The sequence below is a fragment of the Molothrus aeneus genome, chromosome 4 (genome assembly GCF_037042795.1).
Source record: "Molothrus aeneus isolate 106 chromosome 4, BPBGC_Maene_1.0, whole genome shotgun sequence".
NCBI classification, from domain to species: domain Eukaryota; kingdom Metazoa; phylum Chordata; class Aves; order Passeriformes; family Icteridae; genus Molothrus; species Molothrus aeneus.
In genome coordinates, this window is record NC_089649.1 from 40,302,805 (window position 1) to 40,330,262 (window position 27,458).

Below are 27,458 nucleotides of genomic sequence, written 5' to 3' on the forward strand. Positions count from 1 at the left end.
TTGAGGGGGAAAAAAACTATTTCTGACTGTCATTTGCAAATCAAATATTTTCTTGCCTTCTAGCACAGCTTGCATAGAATACACTGGCTTGGATAAACCTTCCTGTATATCACCTGTGTTATTTTTGTAGCTTGCTGTGAAATTATGTGTACATGTTCTCTGAGAATAATTTTCTCGGAATAGCAATTGCAGTAGAAATTATAGAAGTCTAAAAGTCTGCAAAAAAGTATAAAACCCCAAACATTAATACCACAAGTTTCCCACAAGCAGAAGAAAACCAGATTTGCCATTTAAGCATGCAGGCTTCTCAGACAAAGAAAAAAAAAGCTTACCTGCAGATAGACCTTAGACAACTAACACATTTCTAAAGCTGAAAAACTATTATTTTTCCAGTTGGTTCTCTGCTCCAATCACTCTCTGCTTTTGATCTTTTAACCTGTTATATAGAAATGAGTAATAATGTGTTGATGTTTTTCACAAGAAGTTTTTTGCTAATGTTTTAGATCGGGGTAGCTCGTGCATGGAGCTCTGGCAAGTCTTACAGAAGTGCTTCTGACCCACTGCTGAGCAGATCTTTCTTTCTTTCTTTCTGTTCCAGACAGTTAGGGATCAATTACAGCCATTAGAGATCATTGTAACACATCAGTGGTTGTCTTTCTAATTTTATTATAGGTGAATGTAAGCTGAATGTAGAGAAGACTTGCCAATAAGCTGGACTGATGTGCGCAGAGAAGGAATGAAGTATGGATGTGAAGGAACGTAGGCCTTATTGCTCCCTGACAAAGAGCAGACGCGACAAGGAGCGGCGCTATACAAACTCTTCTGCAGAAAATGAGGAGTGCAGAGTGCCTACTCAGAAGTCTTACAGCTCCAGTGAAACCTTGAAAGCTTTTGATCATGATTCCTCTAGGTTGCTCTATGGAAACCGGGTAAAAGATTTGGTCCACAGAGAAGCAGATGAGTATACCAGACAAGGTAGGCAAGATGTTTGAATTCAGAGTGTATCATTCATTAGTTCCAAGGCATTCTTGCTGCAGGAAGAGAATGTTATTTCACCAGTTCCATCAGTTTTGGTAATACTCCACACATGTAGTACACTTCCCTCGTAGCTCCCTAAATCTTTTACAAAGATGGAGAAGCATTGTGTACCATCTTTGGAATAAATAATAGATGATGCACAGGAAGGAAATGGCCTGTGTTGGGCAGTGGGTCAGTGACTATATTGCAGAGTCAAGTGTGAAGCATTCAGGCCTTACAATTTAAAAATCAACCCCCAGTTATTTGACTCATTAATAAGTTGCCCAAAAGTTTGCCATTCCAGTATATCTAAAAATGCAAATAGTTTAAAAATTAATAGAAAAAATAAATAGAAGTGTTCCAAGAAGACTATTCCAAGATTTGGGGAAACATAGTATGTCTGGATGAGCATAAAAATAATTCATTAGCTCAGTGCTTTTACTTTTAGCTTACAAGGGCAGTAAAAGAGCACTGCTCAGTGAGTAGTAGAGGTAAATTAGTTCACAATTTGTGCATTTGGGTGTGTTGGATGGTTTTTTTAGTGGTTATCTCTGATATATAACCAGATGGTAATAGGTTGCTAAAGCTCACTGTTGAGTTTTTCAGTTCAGGACTGGAGTGACATGAGAAGTCTAAATATCCATCAGGATGCTCAAAACTTGACTGAATATGGTTCTCTTGCACCTTACTGTAGCTGACTGTGTTTGAGCACAGGATTTGAACAAGATGATCCCAAGAGGTCCCTTTCGATCCCAGGGATTCTGTGTGATTAAACTCGGCTCCAATTAGGGTTCAGCACTTATGCTGAACTTTTGCATTCAAAACTGTAGTGTCTGAAATTGATGCTTCTACATTTACACAACTAAGCTACTTAATGTAAAGAGGAAAAAAAAGTTATGAAATGTGTAGAGTACTTCAGCCCAGCTATCTAAAAGGATAAGAGCTGTGTGAACCTATGACTCAGTTTTCTGTTTAAGGCTATCTCCTATTTTATGCGGAAACAAAAGTAGATTTAGAAATCTCACTCCTGGTGAGACAGTCCTTAGTTTCAATTTTAGAATATCTAAATCATTTTTTTCCATTGATGTTTTTTCTCTGTTCAATTTAGAATATCTTTACATTAAAATTAGAACTGGGCAGATGGTGTTGACTTCTTTGCCTACTAATGTTTGCAAGGAAAATAAAAATATTTCTCTTATGCACATGTAACTGAGGCTTGCTGCTACTCTACTTTCTGCCGTTTTTTTTTTCTGTGGTGTGTTGAAAATTCAGGTTATCACTGTTTTCTAGTTTTTAAGTCATTAGTCACCTTGACATCATTACTTTAATGAGGTAAAATCAAGAGGAAGTTTTTTAAATCTGTACTGTAGACACTGTCTTGTACTAGGTATGAAATTATCTCAGAACAGGCACCATTTATTTAATGAATTCATAAACTATTGCCTGACTAGAATATTGTTCTTTTTTAAATAGCAATAACAAACTGGAAGAAGTTATGTGCTCTCGCATGTCACATAGGATGGTGCACTGGGGCTTCGTTTTTATTCCCTTTCACTTTCTTCAGAAAAGCACACAGTATTTAGCTAATGATTCTTACCCAATATGCAATAAATTCCATGTCTATAGGCCTAAAATGGCAGTCTAGGATGGATAATACCCTCTTCACCTTCCAGTGGTCTCAGCACTGTCTTCTGTGCCCATTTAATTTCCCTCATTGTCCTTTCAATTCTTTTTGTATGGCTTATTGGTTTCCTGCACTGCAGAGCAGTTTGGCCCCTTTGGGGACTACCTGCAGGTTTGATAGGGTCAGGTAATAAAGGGCTTCTTTCAGGTAGTGTGTTCCTCATCTTTGACTGAGAATTTACAGCTTCTGGCATTGGGAGTATTTTGTGCAAAAGGTCCTCAAGGTCATTTCAAAGGTTTATAAATAATATATAAAAGATGCATCCCTGTTATTTTTTTCCTCTCTGCCTAGAAATAGTATGAGATTTGTGGCTTTGTTGACAGTGTAATTGACAGCCTCCTAATTCAAAAGGAAATTATTCTGTAAATAAAAATGGCAACCTTTAATAAATACCTTTAATTAGGAATGAATTTTAAAAATTAATCATGACCGGTGTTTCATTTCTGCCCTGATTGTGTAAAACAATAATATGAAATTTCCAGTGTCAGCTGAAAAGTTACCGCGGCAGTTATGCAAGATTCTCAAGTCTCTCAAATGTGGAGGAATTAAAATCATAAAATAATGGACTCTTCTGAGTTGGAAGATACCTATCAGGATTTACTGAGTTCAACTCCTGGCCTTGTGGAGGACACCCCAGGCATCACACTGTGTGCTTGAGAGTCTTGTCCAAACATTTCTGGAGCTCTGTCAGGTTTGGTGCTGTGACCACTTCCCTGGGGAGCCTGTTCCAGTGCCCAAACACCCTGTGGGTGACAAACCTTTCCCTCATACCCAGCTTAAACCACTCCTGGCACAGCTTCAGGCCATTCCCTTGTGTCCTGTCTCTGGTCACCACAGAGAAGAAAGAGATCAGTGCCTGCCCCTCTTCCCCTCACAAGGAAACTGTGGCGTGCGCTGAGGTCTCCCCTCAGTCTCCCCTTCTCCAGACTGAACAGACCAAGCGCCCTCAGCTGCTCCTCACACGGCTTCCCCTCAAGGCCCTCCAACATCCTCACTGCTCTCCTCTGGATGCTGTCCAACATTTCACATCTTTCTGACATTTTGGCACCCAAACTGCTCCCAGCCCTGGAGGTGAGGCTGCCCCAGCCCAGAGCAGTGCAGGACAATCCTTCCCTTGCCTGGCTGACCATGCTGGGCCTGGTGAAGGACAGGGCTGGCCCTCCTGGCTGTCAGGGCACTGTTGACTCACATTTAAAGTGTCAGTATGGTTTTTTTATGCCTAATATTTAGGGTAAAGCCCTGGAAAGCTTTCTGCTAGGCAATCAGAACTTTGCTGTCTCTTCTCCCTGAGTTGTTTCAATACATGTGTTTTGTTCTTCCTCTTTCCCAAAATCCAGTGGTAGGAATTCAGAAAGGGATACTGCTATTGGAGATAGGTGTGCTTTATTTATGGTATCTTTATTCCATGAGATCTTTTCTTGTGGAGAGGAGATTCTCCAATTGTCTCTTCCAGTCTAATGATATTTTTCCTCGTGAGTTGAATTTCTGTTGCTTTAGATTAATTACATAAATAGAAATATGAGCCCAAAAATAAATATGATTGTCATTATGATTCTCAAATGATTATGTCATTATGATTCTCCGCATCTAAAACATATTGTAAAGTATTTCAACATGAAAATATTATATAACTGGGGACTATTTTGTTACTTTTGAAAAGCAACTGACAGAACTAGAAGAGCAAGTAAGCTGTTTTAGGCAATTGGAACTACATCTAGGCAATATGCTTTCAGTTAACATCCATGAGAGATAAGACCTAGTGCAGTCTCTTCTTTTTCTTCAGCCCCTTCACCTGTTGCAAAACTGGTTTTGTTTTAAAAATTTTAGATGAGGACTATTTAGCCTACTATTTTTGAGACTTTTAAATTAGTTATTTATTTTCTCTTTGTTTATAAACCTCACAGCAGAGCCGTATAAGTGAAGGCCATGAGCCTTTTTAGTTAGTTTCAAGAAAGACACTCAATTTTGTATTACTTTGAGAAGATACCTAATCTCATGCTTGACAATGGCTGAAGCTCCATGAAAGACTTTACTTTAAAGGTGTGATACGGTAGTCTTCTGCTTATGTGTTAGAGAAGAAGATGACACCTGTTTTCATATACTTCAAAGTATCCAGCTATACAGAGCAGCCTGATTTAAATGTGCTTCTCTACTTGACTTAAATGTACTTCTTTAATTGAATTCAGTAGCCTAAATGCTTGTAGTTAGACTGGAGCCATTGGTGAGGGGTTGAAACCAGATGATTTTTAAGGTCCCTTCCAAGCCAAACCATTCTATGACTGATTCTACGATTGTGTATTGCATTATGCCCATGTCTCTTACTCAATTCAAGATTAAAGCTGACAGTATGAAGTTGAATTTCTCTGTTGTACAGAGAAAAGTTGCTTTGTTTAGAAATTTTATACTACTTCCTGTATGAAGTGATATAAAGTGATAGTACATAGGAGACTGCTATGGAAAAATAGCTGAAAGTGTGGCATGACTACAGTGTGGGTGGGCAGGATGGTGGAAATACAGAATGTAAGCAGTATTTTTAAAATTGCATTTGGAAAAAAAAATGAAGTAATACTTTAGTAATATTAATATAATTGAAAAAGATCATGAATCAAACCTGGACTCACAATAACTGAAAAACTTTGTATCAATTTAGTAATAAAATTCAGGCATGCAAAAACTGTGTTTTATTTACCATTGGATACCTGTTAAAGGGAAGAGGGGGCTATTAAATACCTCTCAAGTAGTCATTGTTCCCTTTCAAAGACTTTTGTAATTGCAGAACAGTGTAGTGGTCCTACAGAGGGATCCATGTATCATGTCAGTGACATTTTGCACAGGAACAGAAGCTGACCCACAAACACGGGTGGCATTATTCAGTGCAGGTTTGTGCATGTTCATCTTTTCTTACAAAATCCTCACAGCACTGTTTGCAAACTGTGTAAATTGGAAAACTGAGTTGTAGGACACCTTTTTCTATTAGAAGACCTAAGGAGGTAGTGCAGGTTTTGTTAAATTTTTACTTTTTGGAAGTTTGAGTCAAATATGATTTAGACTGCAGGTAAAGTTATTTGGTCTTAGATGGCAGTGAGAATGACTTCATTGTGTTTATCAATTAGAACAGTTCACTGTTAGCCAAGTCTCAAGATCAATTTAATTGCATTCTATCCCTTTCAGTTTTGCTGGAGAAACCATTCCTATGCACAGTTTTATATCTTTACTATTCTGGAATACTTAAGTGCCTAAATTAGATTAAATGCCCTAAATACCTTCTTGAAGCTGCTAGAAGAGAGGGCAAATCAGTAAAGAAAGTATCAAATCAGTAAAGAAAAAGATTTCTTTTCCTTCATAGTATGCTGGGCAGCTCATTCCTGGGTGCTAAAAAGTAGAGCCATGAGCAGTCTGGCTCATGTGTGTGGCTATATCACAGCTATTGTTCAGTTGCTATTCCATGAAAATTAGATTTAGGTGCTAGAAAAATATCACCATTCAGGAAAAGAGGGACCTGAAGCAGTGATATACATGCTTTGACAATTTTATTTAATTACATAAGTTATTAAATACTGTCAAGGATACATTTTTAAGACCTTAGAAACTGCTATCTTAATTGCAACTGCTATCCTAAAATGACTCCAAAATCTATTGCTTTAAATACTAGCTGCCCAAAATGAGTTATTTGGATAGTACAATGTTTAATCTTTTTAGTCACTGTAAATGTCAGCTGTAGGATGAAAGGATTTAAATGGTCATGTTTTTAAACCTAAGGCCTGAGTACTTTTACCCGTCTGAAGCAGTGGAAGGATAGAGACCTAAGAACATTTTGGCTTTCCACTACCTGGGCTTTATTGATGAGCAAATTTTGCCTATTGGGTAGGCAAGTGCTTCTCAGTAGAACTGCATCAGCTTGCTTTGCAAGGTATTTATATGAAGGCATGAAATAATATATTAGTGACTTTGTGATCTCCCAATGAGCAAATTAATTACCATTCAGTGACACGACAAGCGCTGTCTCTCAAAATCCAAGGCAGATATTAGACTTAGTGTTTTATGCTTCCTGGCTGCAGTGCAAGATGTGTCCTGATTGGCATCATGACAGATCCTTTTTTGTTATGCTGAAACATGGCCCCCTGCAGTGTCTGCCTGATTCAGTGGGTAACTTCTGTAAGCAGCATACGGTGTCAGTATGTTCTGGATAAATTTGTGGCCTTGAGCTAAGCACATAACCTTCTGCCAGAGGTGGTTTTTTTCTTTTTTACCTTGTGTAATACAGGAATGATAATACCTACCTACCTCACAGGCATTTTGGGAAGATTAATTAGTCTATGTTTGCAAAATGCTTTGAAGATGAAAAGCACTGTAAGTGCTAAGTAGTATTATAATCTCTCATTGTTATACTAGTAACTTCTTAAAGCAACAATAAGAAGTTAATTGGTTTTCAGGTTCCAGGTGATAAGGATATGTTGACTTTTAAAGTTATTCTATTAGCTGCAAAGTGGTATGAAGAAAAACATTTCACTTTTATTTGATTAGGAGTATATTTAGTTCACGCTCAGTGATACTCACACATGCTCTAAGGTATTCATTGAGGTGAAATTGGCCCCTTGTGGGTCATGGCCTGTAGATGAGCTACAGACCTAGAGACAAAGGGTAATTGTAATTCTCCTGGGAGAAATCAGCCTTGGTTACTGGCAGCACAGTGCTTGTTCAGGTAGTTATACACAGATGCTGCAATCCATAGAGCAGAAACCTTGTCTTCAACTAGTCCAGTTGCAAAATAGCAGAATTAAGTTCTTGATCATAATGATTATTTGTAAGGTGACCAAGGCCTTCACAAGGATTTTCAGCCTCATGGAAAGGAAGATAATGTAGAGAGTCTGTAAGTGCCTTTATATCTTTCCATAGCTCATATACGGAGATGTATGTGCTGCTTCTGTTCAAAATAAAAACTAAACAGTGGACTGGGGAGATGAATGGATCCCATGCATGGCTATAAAAGATGACTTCAATATGTTAACATCTACAGAGAGGATAAAGCTAGAGCAGTGTGCAGTTAGAGATGGGATGAGGAGAGGAATGAAAGAAGCTGAAGAGTCCTGTCTCTCCTCCCTGTTGATTTAGTGCTTAGGGCTGAGAGTCAGGGCTGGAGGCCAAGCTGTGAGTGATTGCTTATTCCATCAGACGGCAAATAAATGCATAAAGTGAAGCAGAGATGTAAAATGGGGGTAATTTCTCAGAAAGTTCCTTGATGCTGTTTGAAATTAGTTTGTAAAGTGTCAACTTACAGGCTTGAGAGCCAGTACTCGGTGTTACTGAGCTTATTAAAGCCAAAAGAGGAAATGGCAGAGCCAAAGGAGCACATTTGCTTCAAGCTTTATTTTTCTGCCTTTTTTTTCTTTTTTAGTGCCATAAATATTGCTGAGTGGTAAATCTTTTCATGTCTTCAGCATAATGGACATTTTGCTAGAACATCTAAATTAAAACATTGCTACACTACGTTTATTATGGGGGTTCACAGAGTGGAAAGCCTTTTGGGGCATTGTGACAGAAAGCATGAGAGATAGATAGAGGGAATGAGAGGTTTTCATTTCTGCAGAAACTTTTGGGTCAGTATTCTGGGTTATTGCTTCCATTTAGCTACAGCAGTGGTCTGAGCACTTCTTTCTTTCCATGCATCAAAGAGTCAATTCCCATACACGTGGAATACTTCTGTATGAAGTTCCACAAACTGAAATGTATGGGTGGCTTCAAGTAGGCACATTGGGGTTTTACTTTTTACTTTGTACCAGTTCCTAGCCTGTAGAACTAATTGAGTTTTCTACCATCCTGAGAGACATATCCCTCTGGGTCCGGTCCATCTGGTCACTTGTGGTGGCAAATATGCTTTTCCTTCATGGAAAGGCATAAATAACAGTAGAGTTTCTCACCCCCTTGCATGCAGGAATAGTAGTAAACCTGAGCTCCAGTTTGCATGCATGCTTCATGCTGCCTCCCTCTTGCTCACCTTCCTTTCCCATTTCAGGCTGTATGTCATGTCATTAGCACAGTACTGGCCCTAATGTGGCAGTTCATACCTGTCAGATCTGTCTTTGTAGGCTCCTTGCAGACTGGATATCCATCATCTCTACATTGCTTACCCTTGGGTCATATTTTCTTCACATCTATCAAATTTAGGCTTTTTGTAATTCTTATTTTGTAATAAATGGCTGCTTGAATGTTGATATTTTGGTCCCAGGATTCAAAGATTAAGAGAGATGCCTAAACTGTCTATACTGTCATTCTGCTTGTGATCAAGATGTTGTGTTCTTTGCTACTCATGGAGTTGTATTTCTTTTCTAAATCCACAAATCCTATTTTTTCACCTCTTGCAGCCCATGATTGGAACAGCTGTGTTGGATTCTCCTAATTTAGTTTGTATATTGTATAATCATAGTCATAAAATCAGATTTTAATATAAAATCCCCAAATTTGGAACCGTAATGTTTAAATTATTAGTTCATTTAGTGGAACATGTTTGCTTCACAGCTTTGAATTGTGCAGTTGTGAAATTATCTTCAGCTGGCTCTAATCTTACTCTGTGCTAACTTCAGATGGGCTTGATGAACAGCCCTTTATCCTTGTACTGGTTTAAGAAATGCTTCTTATATTCTAGTCTGAGGATTAGGACTGTAGATCCCTCACCACTTCAGGCCTAAGAGGGAATAAAATTATGAGTTTCCCATACTGCACAGGAGAGTCTGTGTGTTTGAACCTTCATTTGGTAGACCAGTGACAAGAGGATGACTGTGTTTCATACACATGAATTCTTCCCTACATCTGAAAATAAAAACTTTCCAAGGCTATCTTTTCAATTAATGTTTCCTTGTGATTCTGTAGTAGCAAAAACATGTCTCAAGTTTGAAATACTGTATTTCCTGCAAATATGCAAATATATGTGTAAATTTTTCTCAAGAATTGACCTGGGGTTTGAGAAAAAGCTCTTCTATCAAGAGTAACACAATAAGTAGAGCTCAGAGAATTCACAGTATCTGGCACTAACCTTTGCAGAAGTCACCAACACCATGACTTATGTCCCCAAATGCTTTTAAAAGTCCATAAGGAATGTGAGAACTGTGATTAATATTTGTTGAGAATAATGAGCATTTGAAAATTATATGCACACTTGATGAGATTGAATGTATTTCAATGCTCTTTGTTATTATGTGGTTTACTGGAAATATTAGAGAAGCAACTGTCTTTCATATTAATCTTACAGCTCCACTCTAAATCAGATAATGACAAGAAAAGGGGGTTAAGATGGAAAAGTGAATAGAGCAGAAAGGTCAAGAAAAAGAGATTAGAAGGTGACAAGGAAGATGGTTGTGATGAGTGAAAAGAAAAACAGGGGAATTAAGAACAGGAGGAAAATATGATTCAGTGGATTAGGATGGTTTAAATTTTCACAGATAATTTGCACAAAAGCAAAAATAAGGCTGAAGTAATAACAACAAAATACTATAGCAAATCAGAAAGATAATGTTAGCAAAGGGAAAGCTCAGTACTTGTTCAGTGTTCACTGCAGTTTCTTGCATCCTGGTGGACAGAATTCTGCACATACAGTTTCGAAAACTCCCTTTTACTAAATATATTGTGAAGTTTGTGTGACAGAATGGATGTATCACATCTGTTAGTCATTCTCTCTTTTGTGCAATTGCATTCTACCCACCTAACATTCTGACTTCTGGAGACAGTGTTTGTACACCCCTTGTCAGAGTTTTTTAGAGCATCTAAGGTATCTGTTTTGCTATTTTTAAAAAAAGTCTCTATCCTTTCATTTTAAGCAGATTTGTTATCCTACTGTACATTTATTTCCACATTCTTTCTCTCAAGACATTTCCTTACAAGTGACCTTATTCTAAGTGTGAGCTCTGCATAAAGAGCTTCAATAGGAGAAATGTATCCCCTACATAGTGTCTAAATATGAAATAAAAAGGAAGTAAGTACTATTCCCATATCAGAGTAGCAGAAAACAGGATGGTCCTTGCAGGAACACTTTGATACCAGTGCTGCTTATACAATAAGCTTATATATAAATGTTCTATTATTTAGGATGTGTTTGTATGCAATAATCTACAGACAGAAAAGAAAAACTAGAGAAAGATCTTTTTCCTCATTTGCTTTCTAAAGAAATGAAACTACTTTTAATTTAAAAGAAAAATTAGGATGAGGTAGCAAGTCAAGGAAATGTAAGGGAGATCTAAAGCATTGTTTTGCTTGTGTACAGCTTTAGATGTTTCACAATTTTACCATGTTTGGTACAAGTATTTTTGTCATGCATTTTCACATAGCGATTATTGGGAAAATGTGCTTGATTTTTGAATGCCTCAAATGTGTTCTAGGCAGGTAGGAAAAGGTGAAATACAAAGGAGGGATCGATTAGAAAGGGGACTGACAAGTAACGAATGATGCAGAGAGGCAGATATGGTGTGATAGATTATCAAGAGTCAAACTGAACAGAATTTAAAGTATGAACATGGATATGTTTGGGACCTCTGACTTTTTGGTAGTGTCCAAACTGATAGGACAAAACCAAAGTCAGCAAAGACACTCACACTATAATTCCTCTGTTTAAAAGCGAGGGGAGTTGGGTGTATTTTTATGCTAACTAGGCAGGTGCTTTGGAGGCTTTTCAGTTTTTTTTCCTATGGTCTGTTGTTGCTAAAACCTGACTTGTCAATTTATCAGTGGTTAATGAATTAGTAAGGACAGTGCTGATGGCTGGAGATGCTGACAAATTTTCTTTTGGCAACTTTTATTCATTCCTTCTGAAAGAAAGGATTCTTTCTCCTTTTCATGGTTTTTAAGATAATATCTCTGTGTTTATATTTAGTATAGATCCAACTTAAAGCAGACACTGACAACTGAAGAACCATGGGACCTTTTCTTTTGTTTAGTAGTCCTCTTCAAAAACCCATTTCCACAGATAACATTTCCAAATTGAAACTTAAGTTATTATGGAGGTCTTTGAAGGACTTCCCCAAAATAGGATGGGGAAACAAATGTAGCACAAGTGCAGCAAGTTTCCATTTAATTCCAGCTTGTAACTTACAGCTTTATAAAGAACTACACCATTTCTGCATATGTTAAAAATTCTTATAGCAGTATTTGATTAAACTAAAAAAAAAGCACATTTCTAGATGATGTAACATGTGATTCTGGCAGAGAAATATATATAAGCACATTATCTTTTAAGAATAATAATTCTATATATAGACTTATATGTATTGAAAGTATGTTGGAATCCTTTTTTGTGTAAGTGATGGAGTAAAGGAGATGCACCAATCCTACATGGATCACTGCTTACACAGAAAGTTGCAACATAACAGGTAGGCATGTTGCTGCACAAGCTTTAGGAAGTTATTTTAGAGTTATTAATTAATTAGTTTTGCTCTTGTCGGCACAAACGGAGGATGTCAGCAATCCTTACAATACCCATAAATTGATATTCCTAGCCAGGAGAAATGCAACATCTAATAGTTGAGTGGTAGTAAAACAGCATTACTGTCAGTTTTTAAAACTTAACTTCATGACATATCCCAAATAGTCTAAAACACTCAAAGTGTCTCCAGAACAAGTCTCCTTGAAATGTTGTGTCTAATTTTGTTTCTAATTTTCACTTCATACATTTTTTAAAGGAAAGGGAAAAAAACCGCATAAAGCATTACGGTACCTGTTAATTCTGTACCTCCGTTTTTTTCTCAGGAATTGGTTCATTACAATGGCCAAGCTGTTTTTAAGTCATTATGAACTCTTGAGGCACTTACTGTCAGTGGGAGAAATTGCAAATGTTAAAGTGTAAGAAACCATTGTGTAAATCCCTCACATGGAAATCATTCTGGAAAGATGAGTGAGAAACTCTGAACACAAGAAGAACATCCTCAATTCATGCTCTTTTTTCTCACTGAGCTCATACAACCTCTTTTTCAGCTTTTAATTTGATTTCATAGTGTTGTCCATTATCAGGTAAAAGCTCCCAGCTAGTCTGCTACCCACTAGGTCTGCATCCCAGCTGTATTCAGCTTCCCCTGGATCCTGGAAGATTTCCTGTTTTCATTGTTCAGAAACCTTAAGACAATATAAAATTTTTCTATTACATGTGTATGATTTCCTTTGGGATTTGAATTTTTGAATTTCTACAGAAATAAACATTTCATTTTTCCATGTCAGCTTCTCAGTTTGGGCTTCATGGGTTGTTTGGGGTCTGTTTTGGTTTGTTTTTTCATTTGTGTAGGCAACTTACATGGACTACAATCCTCTTAGTGAAGCTCTTAGGAAGGCTTTAGGTCAGAAGATTATGTAGCCTGATGATTCTAAAGCTGTTACAACATTTCTGGGCTATGTTGTAAAACTTCTGAGTGTAGTGAAAAGCTCTAATATATTGAATGGGATGAGGGGACAGTATTCAAATCTTCCCCCTTTTCTGTTTTGGCTGTGCAATGTCATTTTGTGAGGTTTTTTACCATTCACAAGAGAGGGGAAAAGATTTTACATAGAGATAGGACATTGTAAACTTCAAGTTAAAAATCCATGACTAGATGGTAGGTGGTATGTTATGCTTGAGACCAAGTCTCCTGTGAAGCTCCTGAAGATGTTCTGGAATGCCTCATGTGGTTTCACTTGGGTGCTTATGACAAGGAAAGAAGTGTGTGTGTAAAAAGTCTTTTTGCAGTGGGGGGAGCAGGGGCTGTGTGCAGCAGGCTGCTGGGGGAGCTGCAGGGTGTGATGCTCTCCTGCTGCTGCAGCTGCCCTGCCTGTGGCTCAGGGGGCAGCGGCTGTGTCTGTCTGCATCCTTCCTTGCCTTCACCTCAGCACCATGAGCCTCTGGGGACCACAGCTCTAACACCTTGTCCCATTGAAGTCGGCAGCAGTTTTGTTACTGACTCCAGTAACCTTGTCTTTGGTCAGAATGCCTCTTGCCTTTCCATTTTGCTCCTCAAAATGCTCTTTTTAGAATAAATAAGGTGCTGCATGTGCAACTGTGTTTACTCCTTATCTACCCCATGTGTGTGTAGAGACACCACATACACATGTGCACAGAGGCTTCTTCTGTATTTGTATCTGATTTTAGGCAACTGCTTGAAAAAGTAGATTCACCTACTAATGTACCAATAAACCAGTGTTCTAAAGTGTCACCCTTAGCATATATCCACAGAAATGCAAAATAATGAGCATTTTAGACATTTTACTACTTTCAGCTCTGACCCTATTACCACTGGGCGGTTTGTTTGGCCTGTTTCCTTTGCTGATTAGTTTCAGCTCTCAATAAAACCCAGGAAGTCACATGGCATGACAGCTTTAAAAAGTTACAAGATACTATCAGTGTGCATGATAATCCCCTTTCTTATACCCTTGACAGTGTTCAGACAGAGTCATAAATATGCTTGCTCCTTTATATTTACCTCCCCAGCTTTATTTTCATTCAAATGTCTATTCACAGCTGCATAATAAGTAGTTTGATCTGTACCTAATTGTAGTCATTGATTTTCATAATTTATGAAAGTCATTGTCAGAATTCATGTATGGTTCTGACTGCGAAGAAACTTGCGGCAAGAGCTTCAGGTGACTGCAGGAATAAAATAATTAACCAGATCACTTTAAAAAAAGTCAATGACCAGTGCATTAGCTGTTAATATTTCAGGAATTATTTGCACTTCTGTATTCATACTTTTGCAATTCTATTTCTTTCTCATGTGTAGAATTCTGTTCTTGACATATTATAAGCTTTAATTATCTTGCTAGTGTGTTTTTATGTAAATGACTAATTACAGAGAAATTAAGATGCCTGTCAGATTCAAAAATTGAATGTGTGTCCTAATTTATTCTCAGAGCTGCGAAATTATTGTGGGCTAGGGTGGAAAGGTATTATAGATATAGGTATGCAAAGGAGCTTGCCAAGTGTCTATATATCATAAAATGTCTTAAATCTACAGACATAAAAGTGGGACGAAGACACAGCCATTAAAAAGGCAGTCATTTTTGAGTGTCGCATAATTTAGACACTCCAAGTTATTGAAGTGTCACAAGTTTATTGCACCTAATTTATTAATACAATCATTGGGATTCACTTATGTCTCCTGCTCTGCCCCAAAACAGGCTAAAAGTCTGTTAAAATGCACAGAGTCTGCTTCAGCAGTAAAAGTGTAAAATGCTTCTCAAAATATAGTGACATGAAAAATAACAATTTTACTGTAATACTTGCAGGTAACAGGTGGTTGTATTTCTGTTTGTAATTGTGTATTAAAGTGGGGCAGAGAAATCAAATAAAAACCAGGTGAATTTCGTTCCTGTTTAGCTTTCCCATTACCACATTAGATGATGTTTCTATGGGGAAAATAGCCTCTTGCTTTGGCCTCTAACAAGGACAAACAAAACACTCTCCCCAAAACTAACCAAGTAAAAATTCTGACAAATACCTTGTTAAGTGCTTTTATGCTTGGAAAAATATTTTTTCTTTGAAAAAAGGAAAAGTTTATAATTTTTTTAAAATCCTTTCATGTACTGAATTGGCTTTTCTTAGTTAGGAGGTTCTGTTTTGTTTATTTGCTAGCCAGGATCACTTTTGATGCATTTGAGCAGTTGACAAAATACTGCTGAGAAGAGCTGGAGACAAAAGAATCCACGTGATTGTAATACAGGTGGAGTTTTGACAAAACACCTTATGTGATATCTAAGACAGTTATACACATGAAGAGTGTTTTTTTTACTTTAAAATTCTTTACAATAAAATAATTAAAAATTTCTCATCTTTTGTTATCTTTTTTTCCCCTAATCAGGACAGAATTTTACCCTAAGGCAGTTAGGAGTTTGTGAACCAGCAGCTCGTCGAGGACTGGCATTTTGTGCGGAAATGGGGCTCCCCCACAGAGGTTACTCTATCAGTGCAGGGTCAGATGCTGATACTGAAAATGAAGGAGTGATGTCTCCAGAGCATGCCATGAGACTTTGGGGCAGGGGGGTCAAATCAGGGCGCAGTTCCTGTCTGTCGAGCCGTTCCAACTCAGCCCTCACTCTGACTGATACCGAACACGAGAACAAGTCCGACAGTGAAAATGGTAAGTTCTTGTGCATATGCCCCTATATAAATGAATGTTTATTTGCTGTTTTGGCTGACACTCAGTAATTTTAAATCATTAAAGGAATGGCCTTGAGTTATTTGCCTTCTCTTTTTTTTTTTTACCTTCTCTGTTTTTCTTTTCTCTCCTCTTCCCATAAAAGTCAATATTCAGTATCAGTCCTAACTAACACAACCTTTGGGTATGATGCTTTAGCTGTAATTTTGAAAGAGTTTAATCACAAGAAAAGATTATTCTGTATTATCTCAGGCCATGTCACCTGTTACCCTCTTGGGAAGAGCTAAGTGGTGATAAAGTTCTTCCCAAGGCTAGCTTGCATTCAAAAGTTTCATTGTAAACTGTTCTTCAAGACATCTTGGAGAAGTTGCAGAATCTTAGAATGGATGAGTGAACTCAAAGAATAGCTTATTAACAGGGCTCGTGTGATTGAAAAAGAAATTTGATTGTGCTTTAAACTTCTTAGCTGATGAGAGCAATTGGAATTGTAGTGAAGAGGGACATGTGGCCTTTGATGTGCCTGGGGGACTGGATTACTGTGCAATTAAAATCTGCAACAAAAATCTTAGCAGCTTTGTAGGATGTGGGGTATGACCATTGTATGTTAAGTCTTAGAGTTTAAATGAAAATAGGTTAATACAATTGACTGATTCATTTTTAAAGCTTTTCAAAGTTGTTTTTTTACCTCCTCTTGAGGTTATGAACAGAATCTAATGTGGTGTTAAATGCTAACTGTACCAATCTTAACTTTTATTTGCAGAAGATTTTCAGCTTTGCTAGAATTAAAACAATTAATTCTTCTATTACCTTCATGACTTTCTATGTGAAAAACCCAAAAGAGGAATAAAGAAAAATGAGTAACAATGAAAATTAGTGATGGCTATTGCCTGCATGTCTACATGTCTTTTTATTAATTTATTAAACCTGTCTGCTTGGCTGTACAAAAATTAGAGCAATTTTATTGCTATCCTCCATCAATGACTGTAACACACAGTGGGAAACAGCTATGTAGGTATGTATGTATGGAAATGCTTAAAAACTTAATGCACTTTTATTTTAAACTACAAGCAGTGAAGTTTAGTCCTTCTTGTTTATTATTTTAACTTCAGCTTGAGAAAGCAAAACCAAAGCTATAATTCGCTGTTATTCATACTTATTTTTCTGCTGGTGACTGTTTCTACATGAAGATAGCTGTGCAAAACCACTGTCTCAAATGGGACCCTCCTTTTGTGTTGGATATAATGCTACATAGTACCTGAGCAGCTCTCAGTGTTCACTGGTGTCTTGTGTCATGCTTGGAAAATTTGTTTTGAGTCTGAGTCAGGTTCTGAAAGAGGAAGACACAAGTACTTGCCTACCACCTTTTGGCAGTGGAGTTCCTGTGTGATAAAGCTTGGTATTTCAGCTGCAGAGCAATCTAGAATAACTTGTTGAGCAGTTCTGTAATTTTGAAAGCTCTGTGGTGAAACAAATTCTCTTGACCTTCTTGTAAAACCCTTGGTAATTGATCTTGAAAATATATTTTTATGTGCACATGCATGCACGCACTATTTCCATAGGAAGTCATATCTTTGCATTACTAAAGAGGTGACTGCTTCAGAGGTACCATAGGTTTGGTATACTTTTTAATATATTTTATACTTACAGTTTTTTGAAAAGGAAATTAGCTGACAATCTGCCAAAACATCCTCCATCAGCTGAAAGTTAGTGTTTTGTTTTTACATGTGTGAGAAGACTGTGAATGTGTTAAAAAATGCATTATTCTGCAGTGATTAAAATTATAGAAGGAATGTCTGGTGTTTGATACAACTTCAGCGAAAAGTTTAGCCACTAAAAAGGATTACAGTTGATTTATTTATTAATAGGGAGGCCAGCAGTCCAATTTAAGAATGTACTGGGACTGCTGTGAAGCTAATGAAATTTTGATGGCTTGAGAGTTCCCTAGGGTTATGAAACATCTATAACTCGGACCATGTCATGGGTCGCCGTTTCAGTGGAGATGTTAAAAGGGTGAAAAGCTTAATCTTCTTTGGTATTTTTTCTCTGAATTTTTGTTTCCACTGAAAATGGAAGACTTGGCTTAGAAATTGCTTTATATACACGTCATTGGAACTCAGTACATTTAATGTTCACAATAGAATAGAAAATACAATTTAAAGCCAGGGAAACGGTATCGCCCTGGCTGGCACAGGTGCTCTAATCAAAGGGCTAAACTGCAGGTGCAAGTTTTGTTAATTTATGGCCTAAAGTTAACAGCTGTGCCAGTGTACTGTTGAAATCTGACAAATCTGATAAGGCATTGAAACCAATGTGAGAGTTACAAGTCCTCTGCACTGCATCCCCCTCTGCTGTGTGGGAAAGATTCCTGACTGCGTGTTGTTGGAATTGTTTTACAGGTAAATGCATTTCTATGCATGCAGCATGTTTGCCTCTAAGGTAAAAAAGGAGCAACTGGTGATGAGATGATAAGCAAAGCACAACACCACCAGATTGTACTTCCTTCACCTAAAGACCTCAGTGTTTCAGCAACCCCACTGTTCACCATTGAAACCACTCACTGTTTAAATAGTCCATTGCCATCATCAGGCCTTATTGGAGTTAATGGGACTTGTCAAAATGATGAGAACTTTGACTCGTTGTATGGGCTTATGATCTCAGGATTAGCAATTTGCTGAATGTACTTGGGGCTTTCTTTCTTGCCAATTAGGCAGGAAGAGAAGCTCAGCATCAAAATAGCATTTCCTTCCCTTCCTTGCAACTGTAATGTACTTGCTCTTCTGAAATAGTTGTTGATTGCATATCCCTCAGGAAGGCAAAACTTGCAATTCTGCTGCATAATTGCAATAAGCAAGAAGAAATAGTTTGTTGAAAATACTAACCTTTTATTTGTCAAAGTCTCAATAGTATGTTTCTGAAATCCTACAAAAGTGACTTAAAGTTTTAAATAATCTTGGGAGGTTTAGAGGTTTTTTTAAACAAATAACATTGCACATTATCAAGTTGGAAAATTTTAAATATACTAAGAACATACTGTGACTGCCAGCAGATCTTAAAAAAAACAAAACAGAACACATATCAAACATAGGATTAATAGATGTAGTCTCACATCAAAGGTTGTTTTAGGATATTTCTCAGTAAATAATTCTGAAAAGAAATATTTGACTTCATTGAAGTTCCATGTATGACTTTTGACATCATATTGTGAGAGATTTGTCATGTCAGCCTGCCTGAAGGAAGGCCTGCATCTGTTAATCTGGGCAGCCAACCAGTGTCACATACAGGGTGATGTATCAGTTGGAGCACACTGAGCATGCACATGCTTTTTCAGGTTTTCTTGTCTATTCTCATTGCAAGTTATTTCATAAATGCTGCATCAAGAAATTTATGTTGGTAATTGTTCTAGGAGCTGCTGCTTTGAAATACAAGCCGGCTGTCTCTTACAAGCTTGCCAGTAATTTTATGTTGTTAAGCTGTTCTAAGATTACTAAAGCTTGTCTTTTAAACTGGATAAATATTCCAGGAGAGTATGAGCTAGAAGTTGTAGTTAGGCTTCAAATGGCCCATTTGCTTAAAGGGTCAATATATTTTTAAGGTATCTTCGAATCCACTTCTATATTTAAATTATTTTTTAAACCCATTAAACTGCAATCCCTGACTTAATGAGACATCATAAGGTTAATAAGCAAAACACAAAAGTTAATTGAGCAAGTTATTCCAGAGGTGCAGCACCTTTTTTTTGTTTTGTTTTTAATTTACTTATTTATTCCTCCCTGTAAAATTATATAACTGGTTTTATTTGTGCTTTTTGTGTGCTGGCCTGAAAGTCAGGCACCGATTCTGACTGGAAAGTCACTCATATTAGACCAAAGTCTTTGGTCAAGTCCATGTCACCTTCTACTCCTTTGGAAGCAGTAGTGATGGTGCTTCTGAAAAAGGGTGAGGCACTCCAGAGACATGCATGCCACGTAGCTGACTGCCACAAAAACTACCTGGGCACACAGAAAGTAGCTCTGATGGGATTAGAAGGTGGGCCTTTTTTTTTTTTTTTGTGTTTGTTTAGTGAACGTTTTGCACTGATTGGTGTTTATTAGAAAACCAGAGAAGATCAGGATATAGCTAAATATAAAGAATGGAGGGAAAAAGGGAGTCAAGTTCATGGCCTCAGGCAGTCATTCTGAATTGGTTAGATAAATGGTTTGAAACTTAGACCAATTTTTCATGGATACAGAAAAGTAGATATTGCTGGTAGATTGTTTATTGCTGAGGGCTCTTATAAGGAGAAAATATCACTTTATTAACTGCATGGGCACCTACTTGCTTCCTCTCCAACTCCAGACAGTTTCTGAAGATAGCATTCTTGTGAATCTAATACTGTCTTGTCCTTCCAGAATGATGAATTTACTGGCATTCAGATCTCTGAAACCCAAGAAATACATTGGTAAGATACTTGCCAAGACATTTTAATCTGTTGTCTCTAACCCAGTTCATCTATAGCATATAATTGAACTCTGCATTATTAAATAATGCACATAATTCAGGAAGTAGTGTCACATGCTTTCACCCATTTAACATCTTTCTTTATGCTAAGGCACAAAACTTTATTTAAATGGAACCTATTGAATGGTAGCTGCACCTGCTAGCCAAATGCTGAGCCTACAGCAGGCTCAGCAGCCACATAGCTGGTGAATTAATCCTCATCTTACTGCTATACCACCAATTACAATTTCTTCACTTTTTCCCACAGATTTCCATCTAGCAATTGTCTGCTCCTCATTAAGCATGCCAATATGCCTTAAATCTTGCTTTGCTGCCAAAAAATTTCATGACCAGGAAATCAATCTGTTTTATTTTTGACAGAAGTCAGCTCTGAAATAATATTTAATATTTAACAGGCATATAAATTTTTCTTTGGTTATGGAGACATGTAGCAGAAATCCATAAACAAAAGTAATTTCTGGTTTTGTAAAATATTATAAGTTTTCTTTAGTTATGCCAGTTTTCAGATTCTATTATGACAGTAGTCCTGTGGATGTATTTCAGTTAACAATCTAATTGTTAATGCAAGTGAAAATCAGGTTCATAATTCCTTTGGCTAGTGGTAGCCAAAGAGGCAACAGCTGGGCTGATCTTTTTGCAGTAATTTTGTGTGATCTCCTGGGTTTCATAGATTTAAGTGTCACTGAACTTGCTGTTAAGGAAAGGCCTTAGGTTCCAAAGGACCATCTTAATTATGGTGGAGTTTGGTGTAGACTATCAGGCCAGGGGGTGAGGCTCTTTGACAACACTTGGATAAATTTTCTGATGTGCAGGAGCTGTAGGTTTAGCAACACTGACACCAATGAAATTAGAATTGGGATCTGCAAGGAAAAACAAAGCAGAAAATCTCAGAGAATTTGCTCTTGGCTCTTAAGTCTATAAATCTTTCTAATGTTAAGGAATGGTAAAAGAGATGTTTAAAGACCAACTGTCATATGTCAGAATTTCTCCAAAAATCTGAATTTTAAGGGGAAAAAACACCATGCAGAAAAAGGAAGGAAGGTCAAATTTCAGAGGAAGAGCTTACGAAGATGTTTCAGGAGGACTCTGGGGAGGTCTGGACAAATAAAATTGAGACAGAATCAGTAAAAAAGTAGAGTTGAAACATGAATACTAAGAAAAAGAAAAAGAGGGAGTTGATTTATTACATAGTAATGAAAGAAGACTATATTGATGTTATGTTTTCTTTTGATTGTTTTTCTTTTTCAGCATTTGCTACCTGAGTAACTGATCACAGAGCTAATATTTATACTCTTAAAGAAAGGATTAGAGGTTGCTTAGATAAATAATTTTTTTCCTGCATGTATAGAGTGTCTACAGGTTCTGGGCTTTTTATGATTCATGCATGAGAAATCATTGATGATGGATATGGTTCTGGAAGGTAAAAAAAACAGAACAACTTCAGAAGGGGCAAAGAGAAAGGAGGAGAAAGCTTTCTAATCAGTTAGATGGCAAGCATCCTAGGAAAAAATCTGTTAAAAGTTTATGCTTTATAACAAGCAAGAAGAGACATTCTACATCATCTCAGGGCAGCTGTTCTGGTGGCTTAACTAATTTAGTTGTGATTTTTTCCCCCATTATATCGAATCAGAGTTTCACTTGCTGCAGTTGGGACCATTGCTTTGGGTAATGGAAGACCAAAGTTGGATTTCTACCTTTTGCCTTTCAGGCTCACTGAGCTTCTCCTCAATTTGTATGCTTCAGCACTCCAGTCACCATGGGCAGTCTTCACTGAATTCATTCCAGTTTATCAGTGTTGTACTGGCACGCCCCAAACAAAATATTGTCATCTAGATGTGGCCTTCAAATGCTGAATAAAAGGGACTAATCACTTCTCAGGGTATGCTGGCTCCATTCTTCTGAATACAGCCCAGTATGTGGTTAGGTTTATTGTTGAAAGGGCACACTGCTGAACTTGTCCACATTGACTGCCCAGCTCCTTCACTACAAAGGTGATTTCCAGCAGGCTCCCAGCTAGTACTGTTACTGTGGATACTCTGCCTTTGGAATTCATGAGGTTTCTTACAGCCTGTTGAGATCCCTTCAAAAGGAGTCCTGCCCTGCAGTATGCTGATCAATCTTTCCAGCTGGGTGTCATCCACAAGCTTGCTAAGGACACATTCCATCTTACTCATTCTCAAGATGTTAAATGTAGTACATAAAAACATCATTCCAATATAAGCTTCAGATGAATGCCATTAATGTTGACCAAGAGTTGCTCTTTGCACTACAGAGCACTACTCTTTCAGCCTCTTCATACAACCAGTTTTCCACAAAATGCTCTATGCAGCTCACCCATTCAGTCCATCTCTCTCCAGCTTGGCTACCAGGGTACTATGGGAGTTCACTCTGAAAACCTTGCTAAAGCCAAGGATAACAGTATCTGCTGCTTTCCCTTTATCTACTGAGACACCTAGCTGTTCTTAGAAAGCAGTCAGGTTGTAAGGGTATGATTTGCCTTTGGTAAACACGTGTTAGCTGTTATCATTCACTTTCTTTTCCTGGAAGCCTATCCCAGCATATGAAGGATAACTCCAGCAGTATTTGTTCTATCATCTTCCCTGGGAGACCGAGGTGAGGCTGCTGCCTCTGCTTTCTCATATGTTCCATGCCCATCTTGAAGATAACATGATCTTTTGTTTTCTAAAGAGTCAGCAGGAACTTTCCCCCATTGCCATTACATTTCAAGGAATCAGACAGTGGCCTATCAATGGCATTGGTCATCCCTGCCAGCACCAGTGGATGCTGCAAGTCTGGGCCCCTGGATTTGTCTATGCCCAGCTTGCAGAAGTGGTGCTTTACAGCTCCCACTTCCTCTGCAGAGCAAGGGCTTCTTAACCATCCTGGGCTTCCCCATCCCCATCCTGCATGTCCAGGAAACATTTCTGTTTCCTCCTGGGTACATCTCAGAGTCACAGTGGTCATTGGGCAGTGGCGTTTGCTGTGGTATGTGAGGGTTTCTTCCACAAATGTATGTGTCTTTGTACACATACATAGTACTACTGAAAAAATTTGGCTGCTGCATTCAGTGCAGTGCTAGGACAGAAGTGGTGTCTCCATGACTGGTTTGGGGCTACATTCTGAGGCCAGTGCCAGCCAGTTGGAGGGCAGAGCAAGGTTAACCAGCATAACCAGAGGTTTGAAATACAAGACACCAGAAGAGACTGGGAGAGAGCTCAGCCTGTTGCCCCCAGTGTGTCCTGCCTAGATACTGTGGCTATTACAAAGGCCACAAATGGCAAAAAGGACCAGAAGCAAGCAGTGCAAATAGCAAAATGTTGAAGTTAGCTCAGACAAGGGCATTCCTAAAGTAACTCAGATAAATAGATTGCTGGGGACCATGTGGATATTTAACCATCTAATGTATTTTCCAAGACAATTTTTAAATGCTGCTGTAGTTGCTGTCAGTCCGTGATGAAGCGGGTGCAGCACAATATAAATTCTTCACTTCCTTTCTGGTTTTGTTTTTTGTGAGTCAAGTGTCTTATTCAACCCAAAAATTAGTCAGCAGGAAGCATGTTGATAAAATTAAGGCTATAAAAATGTTGCTCTGCAATTTAATATAATACTAATGTTTATATATTGTTTTTCTCTTCTAACTGGAAATGGTTAACTTTTCATAGACTTTTTTTTTCTCATTTTAATTTTGATATAAAAATATTGCTGTTCATTTCCTCTAAACCATATGTGTTCTTCTGGATGTGCAAGGCTTTATATGTGAGGTTGCCATAAGAGTAATGTATGCTTTGCACATCTGTGAACTGATGATCTGATGTTTTGATTTGGAATGTGGTTTTGATGTCCTTGAAAAATCACAGTGGTAGCAGTAAATTGTTTTAATTAATGAATTAGAGAGCAGCAAATTTGCTGAATCAGGTTTATCCACATAATTATTACTGAAATAAAAAGAAGGAAAAAAAATCTGTCCAAGCTGTGAGATTATCTGGTTATCATTAGAAAGCAAGTTCCTCAGCTACTGCTTCTCTAATTTCCTGTATAGGTATGTCAATACCAGGGTGGGGGTGTATATACACACACAGATATTTATATATTCATCAGCTAAAACCAATTGAATGGCAGAGATAAAGTCTAAATAGTAGTGATCCTATATAAAAAGTAGGATTATTCATATTCAGTTGTTTTAAAGGTGTTTTTAAGCTTAATCTAATTTTGATGTGAAATAAGATTTTAATTGCATTTCCTTGTATAATTATGTCATATTGAGAAATAATCTAATAATGATTTCAACTTTAAAGTAAATATAAGCTGTGCAATTGTAAGAGTATCAATAATAATTATAGGTAACAGCATTTGTATGCTGGTCAAATAACAGCTGGAGAAAATTTGTCAAGTTTTTTTTTTTTTTACAAAAAGCTGCAAAAGCTTTTGGAATAGATAGTTCTTTAACTCCTATTAAAACCATGTAAAGACTTACTTTGGTGGTTTTTTGGATAAAGGTTTTTTTCTTGGATACAGATGAGAATTCAGTATAAAATTAAGTTTCAGGCCAGAACTGTCCTGAGTCTCAATAATATGCTGCCTGATCTGTTGGCAAAATTAAAGTTGGTTTTTTTTTCTTCATTTAAGGTAAGAAGAGGATGAAGTCTGAAATCTCAGGAAAGAAATGCTTGTTAAGAAGCTGTGTGTTTCATTTTTATTCCACACTCTCCCCCTCATTCAGTATACCCTTTTCTTCCTAAATTGTGTCAGGCGTTTAGCTATCCATGGTTTTCACCTGTATGTTGTAGAAAAGAAATGTGGTTTTAGATCACTGAAACTAGGAATAATAATTGTTGGGTTTTTTTGCACTACAACTTAGAAATCTTTCAGTGGAATTGCCTTTGATGCTACTGTGGTTTAGTCCAGGTTTCTGTATCGAACATGGAAATTTGCAAAGTTCTTATCACTACCTTACTTTAGTTTTCGTTCTTTGTTCTTTTTTTTTTTAGATTCTACAATTATGAACCCACAGCATCTAGTTAGGAAGAATGAACAATGTAAATTAATTCTGGATTAAATTTAAAATATGCAAATGTTTAGTAGGTGTGACTATCTCATAACTGGTGTAATAACATCAATAATAGATAATAGTTTTCTCAGAGTTTGATGATTCTCTGCAGCTGCTATGCCAGATCCATTCTGCTGCTGCCCAATCCCTCCCTGGGGTACCGTGGCTGCCGACTAGGTACATCTGAGACAAAATGTGAGCAGTTCCATCTCTAGTTCAGTATTCACAATAGAAAAAGAAGCTACTGACCTGGGGAGCCCAGGTTCTGGATTGTCAGCCACAGCAAAGTAGAGACAGACCATAGGCTGTTTTTCTAGTTGACTATTTAATGGTTGCTTTTTGTCCTTGTGGTGAAATAGATTCATCAATGTGTGTATATATCCATATTTATGCATACATAGTCATCCTTGCAGCACCTTTTCTTACACAGGTTTTTGTCACACACATAGTCTTCTTAGAGTAAACATACAGGGCTGAGGACCAGTTGTTTCTTCTTCAAATGACCTAGAAACTTTGAAGCATTTTCACAGTGAATACCTGTGCAGTCATGAGCATGGGCAAGGGAAAGTTATTCTGGTATTTCACATCTGCCACTGAATTACTGTATGCTGGAGAGATTGATTTTCTTCCCTCCCCCCCAGTCACTGGGGTTTTATTAATGTAATATTTCTATAAACGACTTTAAAGTTACAAATAAATTGCTTTGGATAAGTGCTGATTACTAATGCTATGGAGTCTCAGTCTGCACCTGTGGCAGGCAGTCTAAAGAATTTAGGTTGTTTTTTTTCTCTACAAAACTTGAGTTTCTTTTTGCACTGAGTTTCACTGAACTATGTTGGTCACGTGTGCAGTTTAAAGAAAAATAGCAAAAGTGAGAAGTCTGTGATACTTTGAGGCAAAATTTAGTTCTTTGAGAAGGTTTCAGAATTCTTTTCTTCCTGCTGTTGAAAATGAATATTGAATTTATCAAACTATTTTATAATCTTTGAATTTCTTTGGAATATTCAAGGTTTACCAGATACCTGGGTCAAAATGACTTTGAAAGAATATGGCCTTGGTTAAATAGATAGTGTCCAGTCTCCTTCCATGGAGATGTAACTAGGATTGTTCAAGCTGCTAAGTTCTTCATTGCGTGATTGCTGTTTGCTCTGTAAGGAGATTTATTTCAAATTGCTTAAAAGCTGCACTCAGTGGGGAATTCTGCTGCTCCTTCCCTTAACTACTTTAGCTGCAGAGCACAGATGACGTCTTATTCATTAACTGTCCTTGCCGCTTGTTTGCTTTCTGTAGAGTTCTAGGAGATTGTTATATTGTTTTGTAAACTCAATATTGCTGGATCCTGGCTGCTTATGGCAATTGAGATGAGATTAGATGCTTTTGTTAACAGGCCCCAGACTTTAAATTTATAGGGGCTAGGCACCATCTGTTCTCAATTAAAGGTCCTGAGCTCTGAAATTAATTCCTTCCATTGGTCCATTAGACTCAATCTTTTGACCTGAAGTCATGATAAGGTTATATTAGCCTCTAGAGTCTTGCAAAAGTGAGGAGTTCATGCAGGGGCAGTGCTGAATATTCTTTTAGCCCTTGTATCAGTGTAGTTAGAGGGCAGAAAGCAATGATTGTTTTTCCATTTTACAGGTAGAGTGAGATTTTTTTTAAATCACCCTGGAGATTGAGAGCTCACATCCTCACGAGTTGTAATAGGACTTGTGCTTCTAAATCACTGAAGTGCTATTGAAAATCTTTCCCAGAAAAAAATCAAATTAATATTGAAAATGTTGACCGAATTCACAGGAAGTCTTGATATAGAAGTGGGCTGAGTGTAAAAGTCCATTGTTCCAGGCTTACATTTGCTCATTAGATTAGCTGTCTTGTGCTTCAGCTGTCTTTCATTGATTCCCTCTGCAGCTGCAAAAGATTGGGGATCTTACCAGAAGTCCCTGCCCTAGAATTCATCCAGGGCATTTGCTGAATTTCTATCTGCCCTGTGGTGTGTAGAAGTTGCAAAGAAGAAATGGATGGACAGAGAAATGGGTTCACATATTTGTGGTTCTAACCCATTCCTCATTTGCTTTCTACATTTTACTGAAAATTGAGGTTTTCTCTGTGAAAA

General features: G+C 37.5%; 1 protein-coding gene across 1 annotated transcript in view; it reads left to right on the forward strand.

Moving 5' to 3' along the window:
• TENM3 (teneurin transmembrane protein 3) overlaps positions 1-27,458 on the forward strand; it is a 1,295,372-nt gene that overhangs the window by 981,048 nt on the left and 286,866 nt on the right. Inside the window, exons 12-13 of the mRNA XM_066548306.1 lie at positions 673-975; positions 15,505-15,783. Of these exons, the coding sequence (XP_066404403.1) occupies positions 744-975; positions 15,505-15,783 (511 nt within the window). The 5' untranslated portion in view covers positions 673-743. The remainder of the gene's footprint in view (positions 1-672; positions 976-15,504; positions 15,784-27,458) is intronic.